At 44.0% G+C, this 18,913-nt stretch overlaps 1 protein-coding gene across 1 annotated transcript in view; it reads right to left on the bottom strand.

The window, feature by feature from the left end:
* Window positions 1–5,771: 5,771 nt before the first annotated feature.
* The window catches only part of SCGN (secretagogin, EF-hand calcium binding protein), a gene marked incomplete at its 3' end in the record, with an annotated part of 32,608 nt that continues 19,466 nt past the window's right edge, over window positions 5,772–18,913 (bottom strand). The window contains exons 7-11 of the mRNA XM_082015503.1: window positions 9,983–10,038; window positions 8,431–8,476; window positions 8,254–8,313; window positions 7,276–7,344; window positions 5,772–5,900 (exon numbers count right to left, since the gene is read on the bottom strand). Of these exons, the coding sequence (XP_081871629.1) occupies window positions 5,772–5,900; window positions 7,276–7,344; window positions 8,254–8,313; window positions 8,431–8,476; window positions 9,983–10,038 (360 nt within the window). The remainder of the gene's footprint in view (window positions 5,901–7,275; window positions 7,345–8,253; window positions 8,314–8,430; window positions 8,477–9,982; window positions 10,039–18,913) is intronic.

The following is an 18,913-nucleotide window of genomic DNA, read 5'->3' as shown; positions in this document are numbered from 1 at the left end:
CAAGATGGCTAATTTCAACATGTGGTTATGTGCTCTCATCATCCACAACAGAAACCTTCCCCTGGCAAGACTGAGCAAGTTGAAAGCATTTGAGCTTCACAACCACGATGGTGGGACCCAAACCAGGTCGCTCCAAGCCTGGGGCAGATGCCCATTCTCCAGCCACGTTGCTTCATAATAACAGCTCTCGTGGGCTGTGGTGACTTCATCAAATCCAATCAAATTCATTTTTTCCTGAAAAAGATCATCTAAAGAGATGCCAGATGATGCCAGAGATGCAGCCTGAGCATTTGTCAGCACTGTGCGTGCCATCGTGCCAGCCACTTTTCCTGGGCAGAGACATCTGCTCCAGGTCTCCTATCACCCATGTAAAGTTTCCAGCACAGCAGGAGGGTGTTTTTTATGGCGAGCAGCAAATCACAGAATCACAGAATCATTAAGATTGGAAAAGACCTTTAAGATCATCAAGATCAAGACCTTGGACTTAAGCCCAACCATCAGCCCAACACCACCATGCCCACTAAACCATGTCCCGAAGTGCCACGTTCATATGTTTTTTGACTACTTCCAGTGATGGTGCCTCCATCACCTCCCTGGGCAGCCTGTTCCGATGCTTGACCACTCCCTCAGGAAAGAAATTTTTCCTAATATCTATGTGAAGGAACAAATCCAAGAGGAAGGGCAATGCCTGAAGCCAGAATAAAGTCTGAGCATACAGCAGGTGGACAGCAGGACGTGTCAGTGTGGGACAAGCTTGTGAAAATTGGTCGTTCTCACCTAAGCGAGAGAGGGCAGGGAAATGGTTTTACCTCTGGGACACAGTGGGAGCTCCCTGTAGATGTCTCTTGGCATTAGGCAAATGGTTCCCTTATTTTCTCTCATGATGGTCGTAACTGGCGCTCTTTTCTCACCCTTTTCCCATGCGCAAATGTTCCTTAAAATGAGACACAGTTCTTCGTGTAATTACTGAAAATGCAGGTGCCAGAAAATGAGAGCTTTTCATTAGAAGTCAGTGTAGCCCTCATACAAAAGTTACTTTCATAGTTACTTTACCCCATGTAATTACACAGCAAAGCCTCATTTAACATCTCACTACATAACGGCAACTTTCTATTTCACATCAGATTAATGTAAGAGTTACCCAGCCTTTTTAAGAGATAATAGCTGTAATTAAGGTGTTTCTCATGATGGGTTCCTATTATAATGTGGCAGATGATTCTCTGATAGTCTTATTAGCTGCATTAGTCACAACTGTTTTCATTAATATTGTCACTATTCTTTTGCCACACAAACAGAAAAGCAGATTAATCAAAATATTGTGCTGGTTTCCTATGCTCTGAGCCCTTCTTTGGGGCTGATGCTCAATTCTCAGCTTTCAGTAGGAATAAAAAGCAGTTTTCATAAGATGTGCAGGCCGATTCACCCGTGTGGTTTAAAGCAGTTTTGGGAGGATGAATGGAGAGAAGTCTTTTACTGAAAATACAGCACCAGTGAAACTTAAATGTTACTCTTTGTGAACATCTCATCCGGTTCCAGTTTGAGTGTCAGTGGCATGAGACTGCTGGAGTGTATTCAGACTGGGGAATGAGGTGGGCATGTGTATTTGGGTTCATTATTCTGGGGAAAAAGCTGCACAGACCAAGGCACAAGCTGCCCCATGAGCAATTTGGGATTGTGATGCTGGCTCAGGAAATTGGGGGTCTCCAGTGGCAGATCTTCATAGTGATGGCTCAGGATGAGAAAGCAGCTTGTTGGGGTTCAAAATGATGGTAGGAAAGATTGTGTCTCTGTACCATCATTTCCAATGAAGCCAAGTTAAATGAGGGATGAATTTGAGTTAAAAAGCCCTATAAATGTTCATTTTTCATGGTAACCCATTCTACACAGCCAACTGGAGCTGTCAGAGGCAGTTTCTCCTGAACAAAGTTGTCATGGCAAGCCACCAGAAAAAAAACTATGTCAAGTGCTAAAAATGAGACGAGCAGGGAGCATGACAGGGGTGCAGGGCGTGATCTCATATAACTCACAGCAAAAAGGGAGGCAAAGGAAAAGCTTTGCTTTGAGGAAATTCAAACATTGATTGCCAGATCCAGCAGTTTGCTAATTAAACAAGCCAAGGAAGAAAACCAACCATAAAATTACACATTTGGAAACACTGTGCATATTGACCTCTACACTTGGGGTAGCTTCTGGAAAAAACACCTGTTAAATATGATGATAAAGTCAGCTACAATTGATTTCAGTAAATTTGCATACTATGAAGAAATAGAAAACTGTGAATCCCTTATTCCCAGTTTTCTAGAGAAAAACATGAAAAATATCTCGGCAAGCATATTAATTCACTTTCTGCATTTAAATTCTAGTTACCAAGATGCAGGCTCCTAAATAATGTGATATCCACAGAATTTTGTTGGCAGAAGAGGCATTGATCAAACAGATCCAAACCTTCCTTGCATATCTTCAATATATTTACAGCACAGACGGCATCATGGTGTATAAATGTTTTTGGTTTCATAGACAAGATATTTTCATATAGTTAATGCAAACCAGGTATTTTCATGTAAACATTCAAATGTGAAATAGCATCTCATGTTTTGGTACATAAAAGACTCCACACTGAACAGTAAAGTACGCTTCAAATTTGCAAAATGGCCAATAGCTATGTTTCATCAAAATATATTGCCTATCTATATTTCTATAGCAGCTTAAAGGGATGAAATCACCAGAGCCTGAGACCAAAGTGCCTTATGGAACATTCATTATTGAAGTTAAAATAATAATTAAAAAAAAAAAATCTCTGCAAGCAAGGAACACATCTTCTCCACAGGAAGTCTCAAAATGCCTGCCTCCTGCAATAACATTGACTTTTAGAGGCTAGAGGGTTACAAGACCATGGCTCATTAATAATTGCCTTGCTGACCTTTGTAACGGGGGCTCGAATCCCACTGCATCTCCTGACATTTTGTTTTGCTTATAGGGGACCTGAAGCTCACTTGGGCTGGAGTCCCACTGGGATATGGCTCTCCCCTATGATCTCTGCAAACGAGACAGTGCGCATGCCTGTTTTCCTGCTCTCTAGTCTCTGCTCTGGGAATGCAAAACTAAATACAGTTTTAAAAATCATTTAAAAAACCCTTTTCTGAGTTCTGTATATAAACTTTTAATCTATGATCCCCAATTACTTTTTGCTAATGTTTTATAAAATGCTCTTTTAAATTCCCTTACCAAAGGCTATGCACTCATTTTTTTAAAGCAAATAAAACTATTTTTGTGAACTTGCAGAGAGGAAGGCTTCAGCAAATTCAGTATTGAAAAAATGCCAGATGGGTACAAAAGAAGCAAAATACATTGTGACACCAGCATACAAAATTCATTACTGCTCAGTGTCTGTTGACTAAAAACTATTGGCTATAGAGGATATAAAAAGCATAAGGTTTCAATAAAGATGAACTGTTGTATAATTCTTGAAATGAAAGCTGTGGTTGTATACAGTCTTTAAAAGATTATTTTCATTTTAGGTTAAAAGTTGCTGTATTTCTGGTGAGGCAAGGCAGGTTATTCTTGAATTTATACTTTAATAAATGAGGAGAAGTTCTGCTGATATCAATAGAATTAAACAGGTGTAAAACGGAATGGATCTGTTATAACTGAAAAATACAAATAACATAAAGATCATACATCTATGAGTGGAAATATATTGTAGGGGATGGTACAGAAATTGCTCCCATGTCCAAAGTAATAGAAACCATAGTTTAAGAAAATAATAACAACAATGAGAATGATATAAAGACTGAAAGAAGAGAGAGAAGCAGAAGAATATACTTAGAAGCATAATTATTTTGGCTGATAAGTCATGTCCTATTGGAGGTACAATGAACAGATGGTTGGTGATGCACTTAGCACTTGTTCTGTATGTGATCTTAGCATCAATGTAAATAGGAAATGAGCACATCTGTAATGTTGTTTATGTACTTAAGAAGTGCTTTATTGACTCAGCATCTCCATCTCTATTCGTGTTGACTGAAGGCAATTTCAGATTAATTTTTACAAAACTGAGTATGAAGGAGTGTTTCATTGTACTGCCTTGTGCAAAGACCATAACCAGAACGACACCTGGAGTGTCAAATCTGGGTGTCTCATCTGTAGTAGACACATGCTGAAATGTCCGGGAATTTTGCTAACAACTCTTCCTCTGCAGTTTTCTTTTTGGAAATGAAGAAAGGATTATTTGGGCATGATAGTGTAGGTGTGGGTCTTTCTGAGGATACAGTCAAGGCCTTTGGAATAAGGAAATATGTGGCACCAATGATGCTGCTGCCATTAGGCTCCAGGAATACACTCACGGCCCAGGAGCAGTCATAGAATCATAGAATCATTGGGTTGAAGGGGACCGTTAAAGGTCATCTAAGCCAACCCCCCTGCAATGAGCAGAGACATCTTCAACTAGATTAGGTTGCTCAGAGCCCCATCCAACCTGACCTTGAATGTTGCCAGGGATGGGGCATCTACCACCTCTCTGGGCAACCTGCGCCAGTGCTTCACCACCCTCAATGTGAAAATTTCTTCTTTATGTCTAGTCTAAATCTACGGTCTTTTAGTTTAAAACCATTACCCCTTGTCCTATCGCAACAGGCCGGCCCTGCTAAAAATTCTGTCCCCATCTTTCTTAGAAGCACCCTTCAAGTACTGGAAGGCTGCAATCAGGTCTCCCCAGAGCCTTCTCTTCTCCAGGCTGAACAACCCCAGCTCTCTCAACCTGACCTCACAGGAGAGGTGCTCCATCCCGCTGATCATTTTGGTGGCCCTCCTCTGGACCATCTCCAACAGGTCCATGTCTTTCATGTGCTGAGGGCTCCAGAGCTGGATGCAGGACTCCAGGTGGGGTCTCACCAGAGTGGAGTAGAGAGGCAGAATCACCTCCCTCAACCTGTGGGCCATGCTGCTTTGGATGCAGCCCAGGATACAGTGATGGGAAGCTTTAAGATCAATGAAGGTTACAAGTATTTATTAAGTCTTACAGATTTAAAAAATTAAGCATGTGCTTAAGAAAGAGCTTTGCTCTAATTAGGCTTCTGTCCTTCCAGTTTTAACGTTTATGGAGACCTTGTATATTATTTGAGTTTGAGTTGGAAGAAAAGCTGATAGGCATCGCAAAACCTCTTGTCATTTGATGTGTTTTATGTAAGATGGATACAAATGTATGGTCTGCCAGTCTGCGGCAGACAGCTTTCCGTATATAACACATAAACTCCGATCTTACTGAATTTCTGTAACTGCCATTTTTTATTTCTGCACAAATACACCGTCATCCATCCAATACTTTAAAAGCACAAACAAAGCGCGATGCTCACCAAGGTAATGAGTTCACACATAAAGCGACCATCAGAAACACCTAGTAGCTGCACTCTGAGAGCACTGACGGGACTGTTTTTAAGGAGGTGCTTGTCCCTGTCCTAGGGGACGGGGAGGGCAGCATTTCGCAGGAGCAGAAGAACAGCAACCCTTTTTCTGAGTTGCTGGTGTGCTGGTGGGCAGAGACATTGCTGAGGGGACCCGCATGCGGCGGCAGCGAGCGAACACCACAAAAGGGGTGGGGGAGCAGGGAGTCCCTCCATGCGAATCCCACCGTCCCACCTCTTCATGCAGCGGCTCTCCAGCCCGGCAGCATGGTGCCCCTGCTCCCCACCACTCGCCCAGCAGCACGCACACACTTCTACGAGGAGCAGCAGGCAAATCTCACGAGGGAAACACAACCATGAGCACTCTCCCAGCTACGGGTTCATTTTAAGCCCGAGACACAAGGCCAGTTCAGACTTCTGAATTTTCCCATCCTTGTTCACGTCGCAGTGGTTGAGCAGGATCTGGCGGAACTTGTCCAGGTCCACCCCGCTAATGCTGGGCTGCAGGCAGAAGAGGAAAAGAGTGCTGAGAGAGAAAACAGCTCTGGATTTCCCTAGCCCTGCAAAGCAGCAGGTCCTGCAGCGGCAGGGAAATCCACCCAAGGAGGAGCGACCAAAAAGCCTGGCCCCCCGTCAGCCCGTATGAGGTGGGGAAGCAAACAGAGGAATGGGAAGGGGCACCCTGCAAAAACAGAAGGGGTATGGTTAGATGTATGGGACTGCGAGTAAATGTGAGGAAATGTTACATGATTTTTGTGCCTAGTCTAGGCCACCAGTGTCTGATCTGTATCAAACAAAAGTCTGCAGAAGGTTGTGCCGTGTGGATCGCGGCACTATTGGACCTGTGCTTTCATCTGGTTCCCTCTCTCAAACCTACTACACAAGGAGCGATGTGGCATCTCTGTCGGCAGGCTGTTACAGAACCTGTTTTACAGGTTAGCCAGCAACACAAAAATACCTTTAGTGGATCAAATGAGTGCTAAAGGCGTACTTTACAGGTGATGCTGTCTCTGTATGCTTCTAACGCTGTACTGCTTCTGCTTCCCACTTCCTCAGGAGGCGATCAGGTTCACACAAACAGCTTGCGGTGCCCAAGGACGATGCTGATGAAGGCCCTTAGTGAGGGTACAACCTTTGCTCCTTTGGACACACCTGCACAGATCGCAAATCCAGCCTCCTGCCTGTCCTCACACTCTTCCCTACACACCACATGGCTGTCACGTACATACACATGCAGCCTCTGCTCCGCTCTAAACGGCCATGGGAATGCAGGCATCCCCTGCATCGGGTCATGTCGTGTGGAAATCCTACAGTTCAGGCTCGGAGGGAGCCAAAGAAATGACTATATTTGGATCAAAAACTGTATCTTGGACTGCATCTGGAAACTCAAGGTAATCCAATGCAGAAGGACTGCAGAAGAATCTGGTGACATGCTGGGCATGGTATTCTTGATTAGAGGTAGAGTGCAAGTAATTTTCAAGTGTAGTCCTCTGATGAGCTAATGAACCATGAGGTCATGCTAGTGAGGACCATATTCACAGTGAAAACAGAAGAAAGAACTTCTGATGACTGATCCATGTAGACCAGTTTGTGATACTGTAACATCTGCCTAACTCAGAGTATGAGCTAGAATGGACCTTTCTTAAATACAGTTGCTGAGTGAAGGTGTATTAATTTGTCAGGAAGAATTTCTGTGATATGATGAAATGCTCGACAGTGTTTATGCTAAGATCATGACATTCTTTTCTGCTGCTCATGAAAGTGAAGTTTGACTCTACCTTCTCAGTAACCTTTCTATTTACAGGACTTTACCAAAACAATCAGTTTCCTCTTGGAAACATAAGATATTAATAAATAGAAAGAGCCATGAAGCTACCTTGACCAGTTCCATCATGTCTTTGACAAACCCATCCACTTCAGGGCCTTCAAGCGCTCCCGTTTTACTCTGAAAGATGGAGGAAACATCAAAATGCTCCAGTAAGTCAAAACCAAAATAATATTTACGGGTCAGTAGGTCCACCCTATCACTGAGCTTTACAGCATATATATCATAGAATCTAGAGTGGTTTGGGTTGGAAGGAATCTTAAAGATCATCTAGTACCTCCCCCCCCTGCCATGGGCAGGGACACAAGACCTTCCACTAGACCGGGTTGTTCAAAGCCCAATCCAAGCTGGCCTTGAAAACTCCCAGGAAGGGGGCATACACAACTTCTCTGGGCAACCTGTTCCAGTGCCTCCCCACCCTCACAGTGAAGAATTTCTTCCTTATATCTAATATCTAAGATTCCTTCCTTTTCCCAAACCATCTCTTCCCCTAAAACAGGAACAACGTCTCCCACCATTTTGTGAGGCTTGCTGGCCACCACCCTGAGGGAGTTGTGTGACTGTCAGAAGTGGCACTGAATTGCTGATTTCTAACAGGCAGTTAGGTGGTCATGTCTGCCCTGGGCCAGACTCTCTAAATAACCCTTGGTTCAGTACTGGATGGGGTTTTATTTTTCAAGGGGTGGTGATGCAGGTCCCAAACTGCCAGAGATTGCGAGAGCTAAAGCCACCACCTCCTCTACATCCCTTGCGACTACTGCAGGGAGATACTGCTAATGCAGCAGTGCTGGCTATTGCGATGGAGAAAGTCAAAATGGGTCCTTTGCCATGAGGTCTCTGAGCATCACTCCCCCCTATCCCCACCTTACCCCCTAGCCTGGCACCTGGGCCCCTCTGGCCCATGGGTTCAAGCACAGCTGCAGCTCATGGGTGACCCCCACAGCACCCACCAGGAGGAAGAATTCTGAGCAACGTATGTTAAATCTGTGTCATTTAAAAGACCACAAGGGAGCAGCCTCTGGGACTCACAACATCATAGTGTGCAAAGATCTTTTCAAAATCTCTCCTCCTTTCTTCTGTGCTGCAAGCCTATATGTGGAGAAGATAAGCAAATGAAAAAGAAAAAATAAAAAGATTCAAGTTTGGGCCTAGGTTATTTTAGCTGACAGAGATGGGATCAATGCATCAAAAAATAGAGCTACTTACATCCATTTTAAATTGAAGAAGGAAGTTTTCCTGGAGCGCCAGAATCCTGAATGGAGAGATTTAAATTATGATCTTTCCACTTTATCATCTACACACAAACTATTCCAAACTCTTCTGGTTCATAAAGCAGAGAGATTTTAGATTATAGGCCTTTAAAAAACAAAATCGCCTGCAGGGTTATTTGCGGAGGGCTGTTAGATGAACACATGCCTCCCTCCCTGTCTGATGGGGAATGGTAGGTGCCCTTTGGCTCGCTGCGGACATGTTTCTTTGCACCACTGCTTCTCCCAGAGCATTTCTGGTGGTCCAGTGCGACGGAGGTGGTTAGCCTCTGAAGCGAGAGCTACCAGGCAATCATTCCTTGTAACTGGATTGCTGCGCCGCATTTAAGGAAAGAGTAATTTATCGCTCTCTGTTGGAGGGAGAATTGGTGGTTGTAAAAGTAAAGGACAAATACTGGCCTCAGCACCGAAACTGGCCAAATTCCTCTCCTTTCCCCTCCTCCCTCCCAAAGCCCCTCACAGCACTGATAAGAGCTTTGGTGTCTCCAGCTGTTCTGCTAACTTGAGGGTTTTTAGAGCCCGTGACGCCGGGTGTGCTGAGCTATGTCTGTGCACTGAAGGCTTTGGGGTGTGAGAAATATGCTCAGAGCAGCGGGGAGCCTCAGCTGGCATGGCGCAGTAGGGGAACTGCATTTAAGAGGAGAATGCAACAGCAACCCCCTTTAGATATTCTCCATTCTGCCTCTGTTTCTCTTCGTATATTGAGTGGTCAAAGTGAACTGCCACATGCACTGCAGTTATTTGTGCTGGCGTTCGTCATGATCCCAAGCAGAAAGTAACAGTGGCAAACCAGCACCTCTCTCCTCTCATCCCCCAAACCAGTGTTTTAAGACTGTACCTGCATGTTTAAAGTCCCATCCAGTCATTGCACATACGTTTACAGACAGAGGCATACTCTCTATCTGTGAAATATTAGTGAATAGCAGTGAAAATCATATAAAAGTCTCTGAGGTACCAAGGATACAAAAGAGACAGAGGCCAGTGACTGCATCCCCAGCTTCATTCATAAGCATCTTCACCTTGTCCCTCCAAATCCTTTTTTACTGCCATTGGCAAGTTCCTTTGCAGTGGCACCTTTACTACTCAAACAAGCAGCAAAAAATATTTGCAATCCCTGCTGCACATGACGATGTGAAATAAATGCACATCTATGATCCTGCTGAAGGGGATTGCCATCCTTCTTTTGAAGAAATGGTGCCACTGGTTGCTTCATCATCTCCTGAGGAGCTTCACAGAGGTAGCATGGATCATGCCAGAGTGTGTTGGTGATGCACATAGGGGTCCTGGCGTTGCTCAGTGCCACCAGCTCTAGGTTCTTGCACCATTGAGATGGGGATCATGCATTAGAGACCTGGGATACCTACATCAGACTACCTGATATAATTTGAAAGGAGGTAGGATTCAAATGCATGTCCCCAGAGGGAGATCATCACCTTGCCTGGATCTGCCATTGCACGCTGAAAAGCCCCTTCAATATTATTAAAACCTACCTTGCCAGGTCATTCAGGTCCAGCCGTCCATCTTTGTTTTTGTCAAAGATTTTCATCTAAAGATCAAGAAGAGACAGATAAAATAGATAGGCCGTGAGGAGCACACACATACAAAAAAGACAATATACATTTTGCTCTGCTGCATGCCCTCACCTCTGCCTGCTGGGGTCCTTGCCCAAGCCCCGGGCAGCACGGCATCCTCTGCTAGCACCCAGAGCAAGCGTGGCACAAAAGCATAGCAAAACCCTCCTGCTTTCTGACAGCGACAACCCAAGTGATCAAATACCAGCACCGCTCCCTTCCCGCCTTACGCAGGGATAAAGACAGGTATCCAGCAAACACCTTAAAAAACTAAATACTGGCCTTGTGGTGGCCCCTCAAAAAAATGCCAAAAAAGGGGGAACTTCTAAACCCTTCCAGCCAGACTCCATCCTTATTTTTGTCTGTTGCTGTGGCTACGGAGCAGCTGAGGTGCAAATGTCACCTTCTGATAGACACTCAGGTCAGGTTTTTACGCTGCTAAAGCCAGTGGGCTTTGCTTGGCTCAAAGCCGCCATCAGAAACTGTTAAGTCTGGGAAAAAGATTCAGGCTACCAACATCAAGAGGTTAATCTGTGTGAATACAAAACTTATGCTTTCCTTAATATTATCTTTTCCTTAATACGACCTTTTCGATGAGTCACCACCAGAGTTTATTTATTTATTGTATTTGGTACTGTGTTTCTCTGCAAGGCACAAATAAAGGTCTGTAACAGGGAAAGAGGGGAAGATGTTTAATTGGTTGCAAACCTGAATAACTCATGGCTCAAAGTGCTAGAAAAAATGTATTCCCCGTTGTGTGTGTGGGAAGATTAATATTTTACTAAGATGGGTTGCCATTCTTTGTCAGATACTCAGTAGTGGAATATGCTTTAATCTTACATTCATGAATCTCATTTGCTTATTCAATGGTTATGAGTAACCAGGTCACTACAAACCTTTGGTAATTGCACACCTGCTGGAGAAGACCCATACCAGTCCCCATCTCAGGAGGCTTAGAGGGAGAGGACCATCCTCTGTGACACAGCTTGACCCTGCAGGAGCTCTGAGGAGAGCCAGCGGCAGGTCCTGAGCACTTCCCAGCACTGAAACCGGGGCAGAGCCTGACACGTGCATGAGAACAGGTATCGTCTGGAGAGCTGCCTTTCTCAGGGAGCCCTGGCATAAGTACGATGCCTGTTCTGTCAGCACTGCCTCCGCCCTGCCCCTTGCTCGAGGGCAGGCATCTACACTAAGCACGGTGAGCCTATGGTAACCCTTTATCGCACTGGGTTTTGGTAAACAACATATTTTATTCCGTTAATTATTCTGCATGATTTACACCACTGAGGTTTGGACAGGGTTTTTGAAGAGCACTCAATATGGGCTCAATTTTCCTCCCACTGAAAGACAGTATTAAAGCCCCTATGAACGATTGAAGACCGATACTGAGATCTTCAGAAAAACCACATCCTGAGAGCCATATGGGTGTTCAGTGGCACAAGGAAAGCTGCTTTCCTCTTTCACTGGCCTCTTGCAAGCCTGCGCTCTGTGCAGAGCTGCTAAATGACAGAAGACAGACCTCTGAATCTTCCTTTGCCCTAGAGCTGGAGAGATGAATAAAGCTGCCGAGCCATCCTGAGAGCTCTTCTCGTACTGTGTCAGTCCAGGTTGTCCCTCTCCAGCTTATCTAACTTCTTCCATCCTGCCTCCTGCCCCATCAGTTATCCCACCACAATATGGGACTGTTCCCCAGTTTCTGCGAGGGCCAGGCTGGAGGCAGGGGTGGGAGCGGGAGCTGCCTTGATGCCACCCAGAAGAGAAATGTCCTTGCAACAACAGCTTCGCACTGCCATCAGAGAGAAAATCCTGAGCTTCCAGTTCCTGGCTAACAAAGGAGTTATTCTGCAGGCAACAGAAAATGGTCAACGTTCCTTCCAGAAATAAATCATCCCAGATGATAAGATTTTAAAAACCCCTCTCCAAATGGGACATCAGTTTTTGGTTTTGTTTGGTGTGTGAGGAAAGAGAGAGATACCCTTACTGGCTCACTTTTGCAGACTCTCCATCACAGGTGGCTTTGCAACATCCAGCTTATGCTACTACTACTCTGAAAAATACCCTGTAAAGGAAACTTATAGAGACAACCCCTATTTAGCCAGCTAGGGAAAGTACCAATATTTGGGTCATGGGAATACCATAGTCCCTAGGCTTTACAGTAACTTAAGCGCTTTTGAAAATGTCACTCTAAATCCCTCCGTTGAGGCCACCAAGGAGCATTAGTGATCCACACTGTCTGTAAGCAGTCACCATGAAGCGGCACACCTGGCATGGTGGGAGAGGACAGGATTTGGTGGGAAGCACAGGATGAAGGAGGGGCAGGGCAGCTCTGGCTGAAGGCACTGCACTAGTCTTTTTTTCACGCAAAGATACCACATCCTTACCAAAACTCACTAAACCTTACTGTTTTTAGCACTCTTTGAACTTCACTCAGATGCTCCTACACATTCCTGAGTTCCTGAAAGTGTTTTTTATTTTCTCCCATTCTCTGTGCTTCTCAGCATTACTCGCTTGAGACTAAAAGCCAATGTTTCAGCCTAGAGTTTGGATTCAGATACTTTTTTCCCTCTGTGATGCTTCAGGAAAGCAAACACACAGACCTTTTGGGAGAAGTTCAGCTCCATGACCACAAGGTCCTGACCTCTGTACAGGCTCGCTGGTAAACATCTTTAAATGCTGACTGTGGTGGCAGCCTCTGGGACCAGGACAGACCTTGTGGTTCCCAACCCAAGACGCAGACTTTAGGGCCCATTTTTCATTTCACTTAGGCCTGTCTGAGACAAGAGTCTCTTTTTCAGTGAAACATCTCAAGTCTCATTTCCTTTTCCAAACAGAATAAAAAAATAAACAGCATAGCTGTTGTTGTCTTGGGAGTTTGAGTGTCCTGCCTGCCCTGCATCTGCTCTACTTTGTGAGTGCAGCATGTTTTCACAGTTTCAGAAGTCACAAATTAGCCAGGAGGTTGAACGGCTTTGTGCCCCCTTAATGAAACAGGCTAGATTAGAGATGGTGGTTTAGATGTGAAAGTCTCTCTACTTGGTTATCAATTTTCTGAGCTGGTGGTTTGCAAGTCTACCCATTTCTGAACACTTTACAGTATTCCAGCAGTAGCACAGACCCCATTAAAACACATTTAACTGCAGAGATAATACTTTCCTTAGTGTTATGCTTAGCGAAAAGTAACATCCCCGGCCAATTTGCTTCGTTTGCACCCTATCTTTGAGCTTAACATTAAACTTTCAGTGGTTGATTACTTACAGCTAACCAGCTCCCGTCTCTGACCTCCTTCACTCAGCTCTGTTTTTGCAATACCGAGAGAGAATCTTTGTGTTTTCAAACTGTTTTGCCTTTTTCTGCAACAAATATCCTGAGTAAAATTTTCCAATATATGCAATATTTTGATTGCTCCTACCAGTCAAGAGAAGAAAAAGTCTATCTGGAAGAGCTAGGCCAAGCTAATTCATCATAGTGACTTCCACATGAAAGATGGAAAACATGTAGGGAAGATGTTCAGGTACCACAGCTAATAAGATAGACTTAATCCTATTATTTAGACAACTGGAGCTCATGCATACCCACTACATGGCAATCTTGGGCTGCATTACTCAGGAAAAGCCTGAGGAAATGTTTATTAATTAAACTTTCAAATTTCAAGCATTGATCTGATCTGCTAATTGTGTACATAAGTACACAAAGGATGACAGAGGGTACCCACACCATACGACAAAGCATACATCATGGGAGAAGTAGATATTTAGAGTCATTATGAGATTGTTTCTAATTTAAACTTTTGCCTTTGCACACCATCTTGATACGTTAAACTTGATGGATTTTCAGTTTACACTCTTGAAAGGTATATTTATGCTGTCAGGCTGACATGAAACATCTCAATGTGGTTAAGGATAAGGTCTGGCACATTTAAATAGCACTTAGTTTTACTAAAAGCTTTGTTGCATCCAGCATTATGCTTTATAAAATGATGCATTTATTTTACTGTCAAGCTACCCCATGTTTTAAAGTGTTTGCACAAATTAATTCAATGACATTTTAATGGCAGTGCACCAGGGAAATCTTAGTTCTGTTTGTTTGAATGCAGTCCATGCATTCTGAGGCAGACAGAACATAACTAAGAGCTGTGTTTGCAAAATAAGAGTTGTTACCTCTCATATTTTTAAGTGCAGAATCAAAACTGCCATTGGCTTTGAATTCAGCAAAAGAAATATCTTTGCTTTCCCAGTCCAGTGTTGTGAAGAAGGCCACTCAAACACCAGGATATGACAAACAAAAACATGCTTTGAAGAGCAATGTAATATTATAAATCTGAATTATTTTCCATGATAGAGATAAGGAGAGAAGTAAACAACATAAAAAAAAAATAGTTCTATGATCAGTCGAGTCACTAAAGCCTGCTTTTAAACCTTCTCTGGTTCTGGTTCTCTGTGTGTAATAAAGTGTTTTATTCCTCAGGTGGGACACAGAAAGAGTTGGCTCTTGCCTGACCTCCTACCCTCACATATATATATACATCGGGGACATCTATACCTGACAGCTGTAACTAACATTGGCCAGTGAGTACAAAAGTTGTTGAGGGTGTATAAAGACAGGCATGTGCCTGAGCTGCAGGACTGCCTATGACTTCTCTGCTTTGGGAGGGACAGGGACTGAAGGCTTTTGCAGAGCCACAGGAGGGCCCTGTGGCCAGCAAGTTACCCTCGGGACAAAAGCCCAGTGCCCTGCCCAGACCAGAAGGCCTGTGTAATCTAGACAAGACGTTTAGTGCAGGATTTCTAAGAGTGTTTTGCTTCCTAAAAGACTGGGTGTTATCTGCTGGGGTTTTCAAAAGCCTGCACGCTCCTGAGTTCTGTTGATTTTGATCTTCAGAAATTAAGTTTGGGTTTAAATGGGATTTTTCTTCTTCCTGCTACAGCAAGCATGGCGCAAAACTGGAGGTGACAGCATTGCTGGGATTAAGATATGGGAGGCAGATTTCCCTCCATTGTGTTCATCAGCGGTGTGGGTCCTCTCTTTATCACACACAGCAAAGCAACGAGAGGAATTGCACCCACCAAAAGCCCTCTGGGGATGGGGGACCTCCCATAGTGGTGCCTGGGGGTAGGAGATGTGATGGTTGCAGTGTCAGTGCATCACTGAAGATGCAGTCTCTTGAGGGTCACAGCATCCTTTCGGGGCTGCCTGGGAGGGAAGCCAGCATGGACCACTACCAGAAGGGATGTACAAAGACTCCTCCTTTAGGCAACCAGTCCTTTAGGCTATACTCCACTCCTATCATGTTTCTAGGGCTTTGGGAAATTTGCTCAGTGTGTTAACAACAAACATAACGAATTCTGTTCAGGCTTTTGTTAATACAACAAAGATTTGTCTTTCCATTATTACACCATTTCTTTGGTGTTCATAAGAGACTTCATTAACACAGATAGGCTAGTGTGGCCAGTAAGGTAAGGGGCTAAATCACCTGGATTTTCTGTGCTCTGACTTCTATTTCCCAGTGTACTTATTTTTATATAGTGTACACTATATAAATAGTGTACATTATTTTCCAGTGTACTTATAAATGTGAGTACACTGGCATTGTCACTGAGCACAGACAGACAGACAGACAAGCTTTGACAGCTAAAGAAGTGAGAACGCTGAGCTTCTAGCACTGTCCTCGCAGAGGGGACAGGCAGCAGCCACAAAAGCATCAGAAACGCCCCCAACGTACAATAAAGGTAGTCCACAATGCATACTCATGGACACAGACCGTCTTCAGGGAGAAATCCAGCTTTTACCCTCTGCACCGAGAAGATGAGGAGCCCTCAGCTAGTCAGCTGCAGGCTCACATGCTCGGGGTATGTAGCTCCGTCCCCAGGACAGCCTTTGCAGGTAAGCACAGCAAAACCCTGGCATCATTACAGCTGGGAGGATATCTGTACTGACTTATCTGGAGCTAAGAGTTCATCTTCAGCCATCTCCATCTACTAACTTTAAAATGCTGTAGTTCATGACCAACGCTTGTTGAATTGTTAGTCACTACACTTACATTATTGCCGCTCTAGAATTTTAGCTTGTGGTGGGCAAAGATGGTGTGCTGGCTTGTGGGGGAGGGGGTTATCCTTTACATTTTTCTAAAATATAATAATGCTCAAATCAAAGGACATTTTTATGCTTGGTCTGAAATTATCGACATAAGATAACGCAAAAAGTGAATGTCAGCGTTGCGTGTGAAAGATACCTTCTTTTGCTGAAGTTTGCCTCAGTAACGAGCTTGGCTTGCAGACATTGGGATTACAAACTAGAGGTAGCATGCTGCTATCTGGGAAGTTATGAACCATCAGTGTTTCTAGGAACAAGGTAATAACATATGCCAAGATGGAAAAGCTGAGTGAGAATTTTGTTCTTACAGAAGAAAAAAGGACAAAACTATGTCTTAAATCTGATTCATATTCCTTTACAATATTTTGCTTAGGTACCCAGCTATGCGCGTGCACAGGTATGGAAGTTGTCAGTCATGATAAATGTTGTCAAATGCATGCGTGAGTGCGGTGTTCATGGGTTGAAACTTCCCCAGGACCCAGAAGCTTGATAACAGCTGGGCTCTGTGGGCCAAGGGGAGGTGGGGAAGGATTAGGAAAGGTTGTTGGTTCTGCTGTTGTCCTCCACAGTCTCCTTCTCATCATGAAGCAGCAAGGGGGCAAGCTTTCATTTCTCCAGCTTATTATTTCAGGAAGGCAGAATATTCTCACCATGCTCTTGAAAACCTCCATTTTCAGCTATGCCCACCCTGCCTCCTGGAGCACACATTGCAGGATCCCTGGGGCATCTTCTCGTGGCCCAGAGAGGCTCAGAGCAATACAAAGCTTTGCTTCTGCCTCCGAGCACCCACTCCCTGCCAACAGCTCTTGGTCTATGCCCACGGGAAGATGACAAACCCACAGACTGTTTTCAAGGGTTCAGAACTGCACATATATCTTCTCATGCAAGTAGGTGCATGTAAATAAATATAAATACACACTTAATGACCATTAATACAAACATATATATATACCTAGGCACAAAAACTAACAAGAAATCTGCCTGCAAAGGGGCTTCCTCAGCACAGGGCTGCTACTTTAATTCCCTTATGAAGAGTCTTGAGAATTCAAATGTTCTTCTTTCGTGACTTTCCCCAGTGGCGTTAGTGCTCTTTAAGATTTGATTTAGCAGAGTCATGAGGCTTGTGCAATGCCAATGCATTCACTACCTGTTTTCTTTCCAAAGGTTCATCATTTGTTCATCAAATCCCTGATCTATATCAGTTCTCTGAAGAGAGAATGTCAAGATCACAAGGAAACAGAATAGCCTCTTAAGAAATGGCTTCTAAGCAACCTGATAAAGTGATGTTCCTTTCTAGAGACAACAAATCTCTTCCAAAAGAAATACTTTCTCCCTCTTCCCAGGCTTTTTTAATGTGGTGTAAGAACATTCATAGCAGCATAAATAAGTGGCAAGTATTTAGCATGCCCTGGTCAGTATGATATCTGCTCATACCTCTCACAAGCTAAAGCCTCAAATAGCCAGCACAGAATCATAAATTGCTTTTTTTCTTTTTTTTTTTTTCTCATGCCTGGGATAGCTTCTTTAAAATGATAGCTTCTATCTTTGCTCCTTTATCCCTATCTCCAGACGGCTCTAGGATCCACTCAGCATATCAGTAGCTACTTAAGATGTGTGCAGCCAGCTGTGGATGTACAGAAGAGAGGGCAGAGATCTGTGGAGATGGATGGGTTTACAGCTCCTTGGGACACAGCTTATTTCAACTGAATGTTATTACAGTGGCACTTGAAAGCCCTGAGTAGGATAGATGGGCCACCCTGAGAGATGCTGTAGCTGTGTGCAGCAGAAACAGGTCCTTGTCCCAAAGACCTTGTGCTCTAAACAGAGAAAAAGATGGGAACAAAGTAATAGGGGAGAGAAATATAAGTATTCCCACTCTGCAGTAAAGGGATTGGTGCTCCTGGTTGCTAACAATACAACGGAAAGTCTGTGAAAAACTCAGGAATGTAATATAAGGGCTACTGTCCCCCTGTTTTCCCAGACAGTGATGATGGTGGCAGACTCTCATCAGGACTCTGCACTTCAGCATCTCCCCACTCACGTGGAAAGCAGAGAGAGAAAACAGAGAGCTCTCATAGCCCTGGGCCTTGACATCATACCTTTGCTCTTGGCTGCTTGAATCACTTCTCCCTTTTTAATCCAGCACTGCAAATGTAAGACTAAATCTTTCTTCCTTCCTTGTAATTTTGCCCTCCTACTTCAGATAAGTTCTCATGTAATCACATCGTGCAGCGTATCTGCTACTGTAGAGATGCTGTCCATGTAGATGCTTTGCCGTGATGTACAGAATTCATATCCTCTATTTTACTACAGGGTAAGATTACGCGTGCTGTAATTTCACGCCCTGCCTTAGTTCTTGGGATCCAGTGTGTTTGTAAACATCCTTGATATTCAGTTTCTAGCAAAGAATTGCAAGGGGGAAAAAATCATCTGCATATCCTCATTTTCTAATAACCACTAACATCCCTGATTCTTTTGGCATTGAGGATTTGGCAACTTTTGTCCTCACGAGCCAGATTTGCATTTCAGATCATAGATTTCCACAGTTGTACAAAGCATTCATTTTCCCAGATCAAATCTTACCCTCTAGTGTAGAGACTAAATTGCCTCTCCAAAGATACAAAGCCAATCGATAAAAACCCATGAGACTAGAAACCAGAACTGGCTGCCAGCCCCGGGCTACATTGCTATCTAGCTGCATTGGGGCAGCAGAAGTCGCAGATCTTTCTTGGGAAATAATTGCAAGGGGAAAGAAATTGG

The sequence above is a fragment of the Phaethon aethereus genome, assembly GCF_964289735.1.
Source record: "Phaethon aethereus genome assembly, chromosome: 2".
Lineage (NCBI taxonomy): Eukaryota > Metazoa > Chordata > Aves > Phaethontiformes > Phaethontidae > Phaethon > Phaethon aethereus.
Note: the sequence above shows the minus strand (reverse complement) of the source record. Positions and strands in the feature narration are given on the sequence as shown.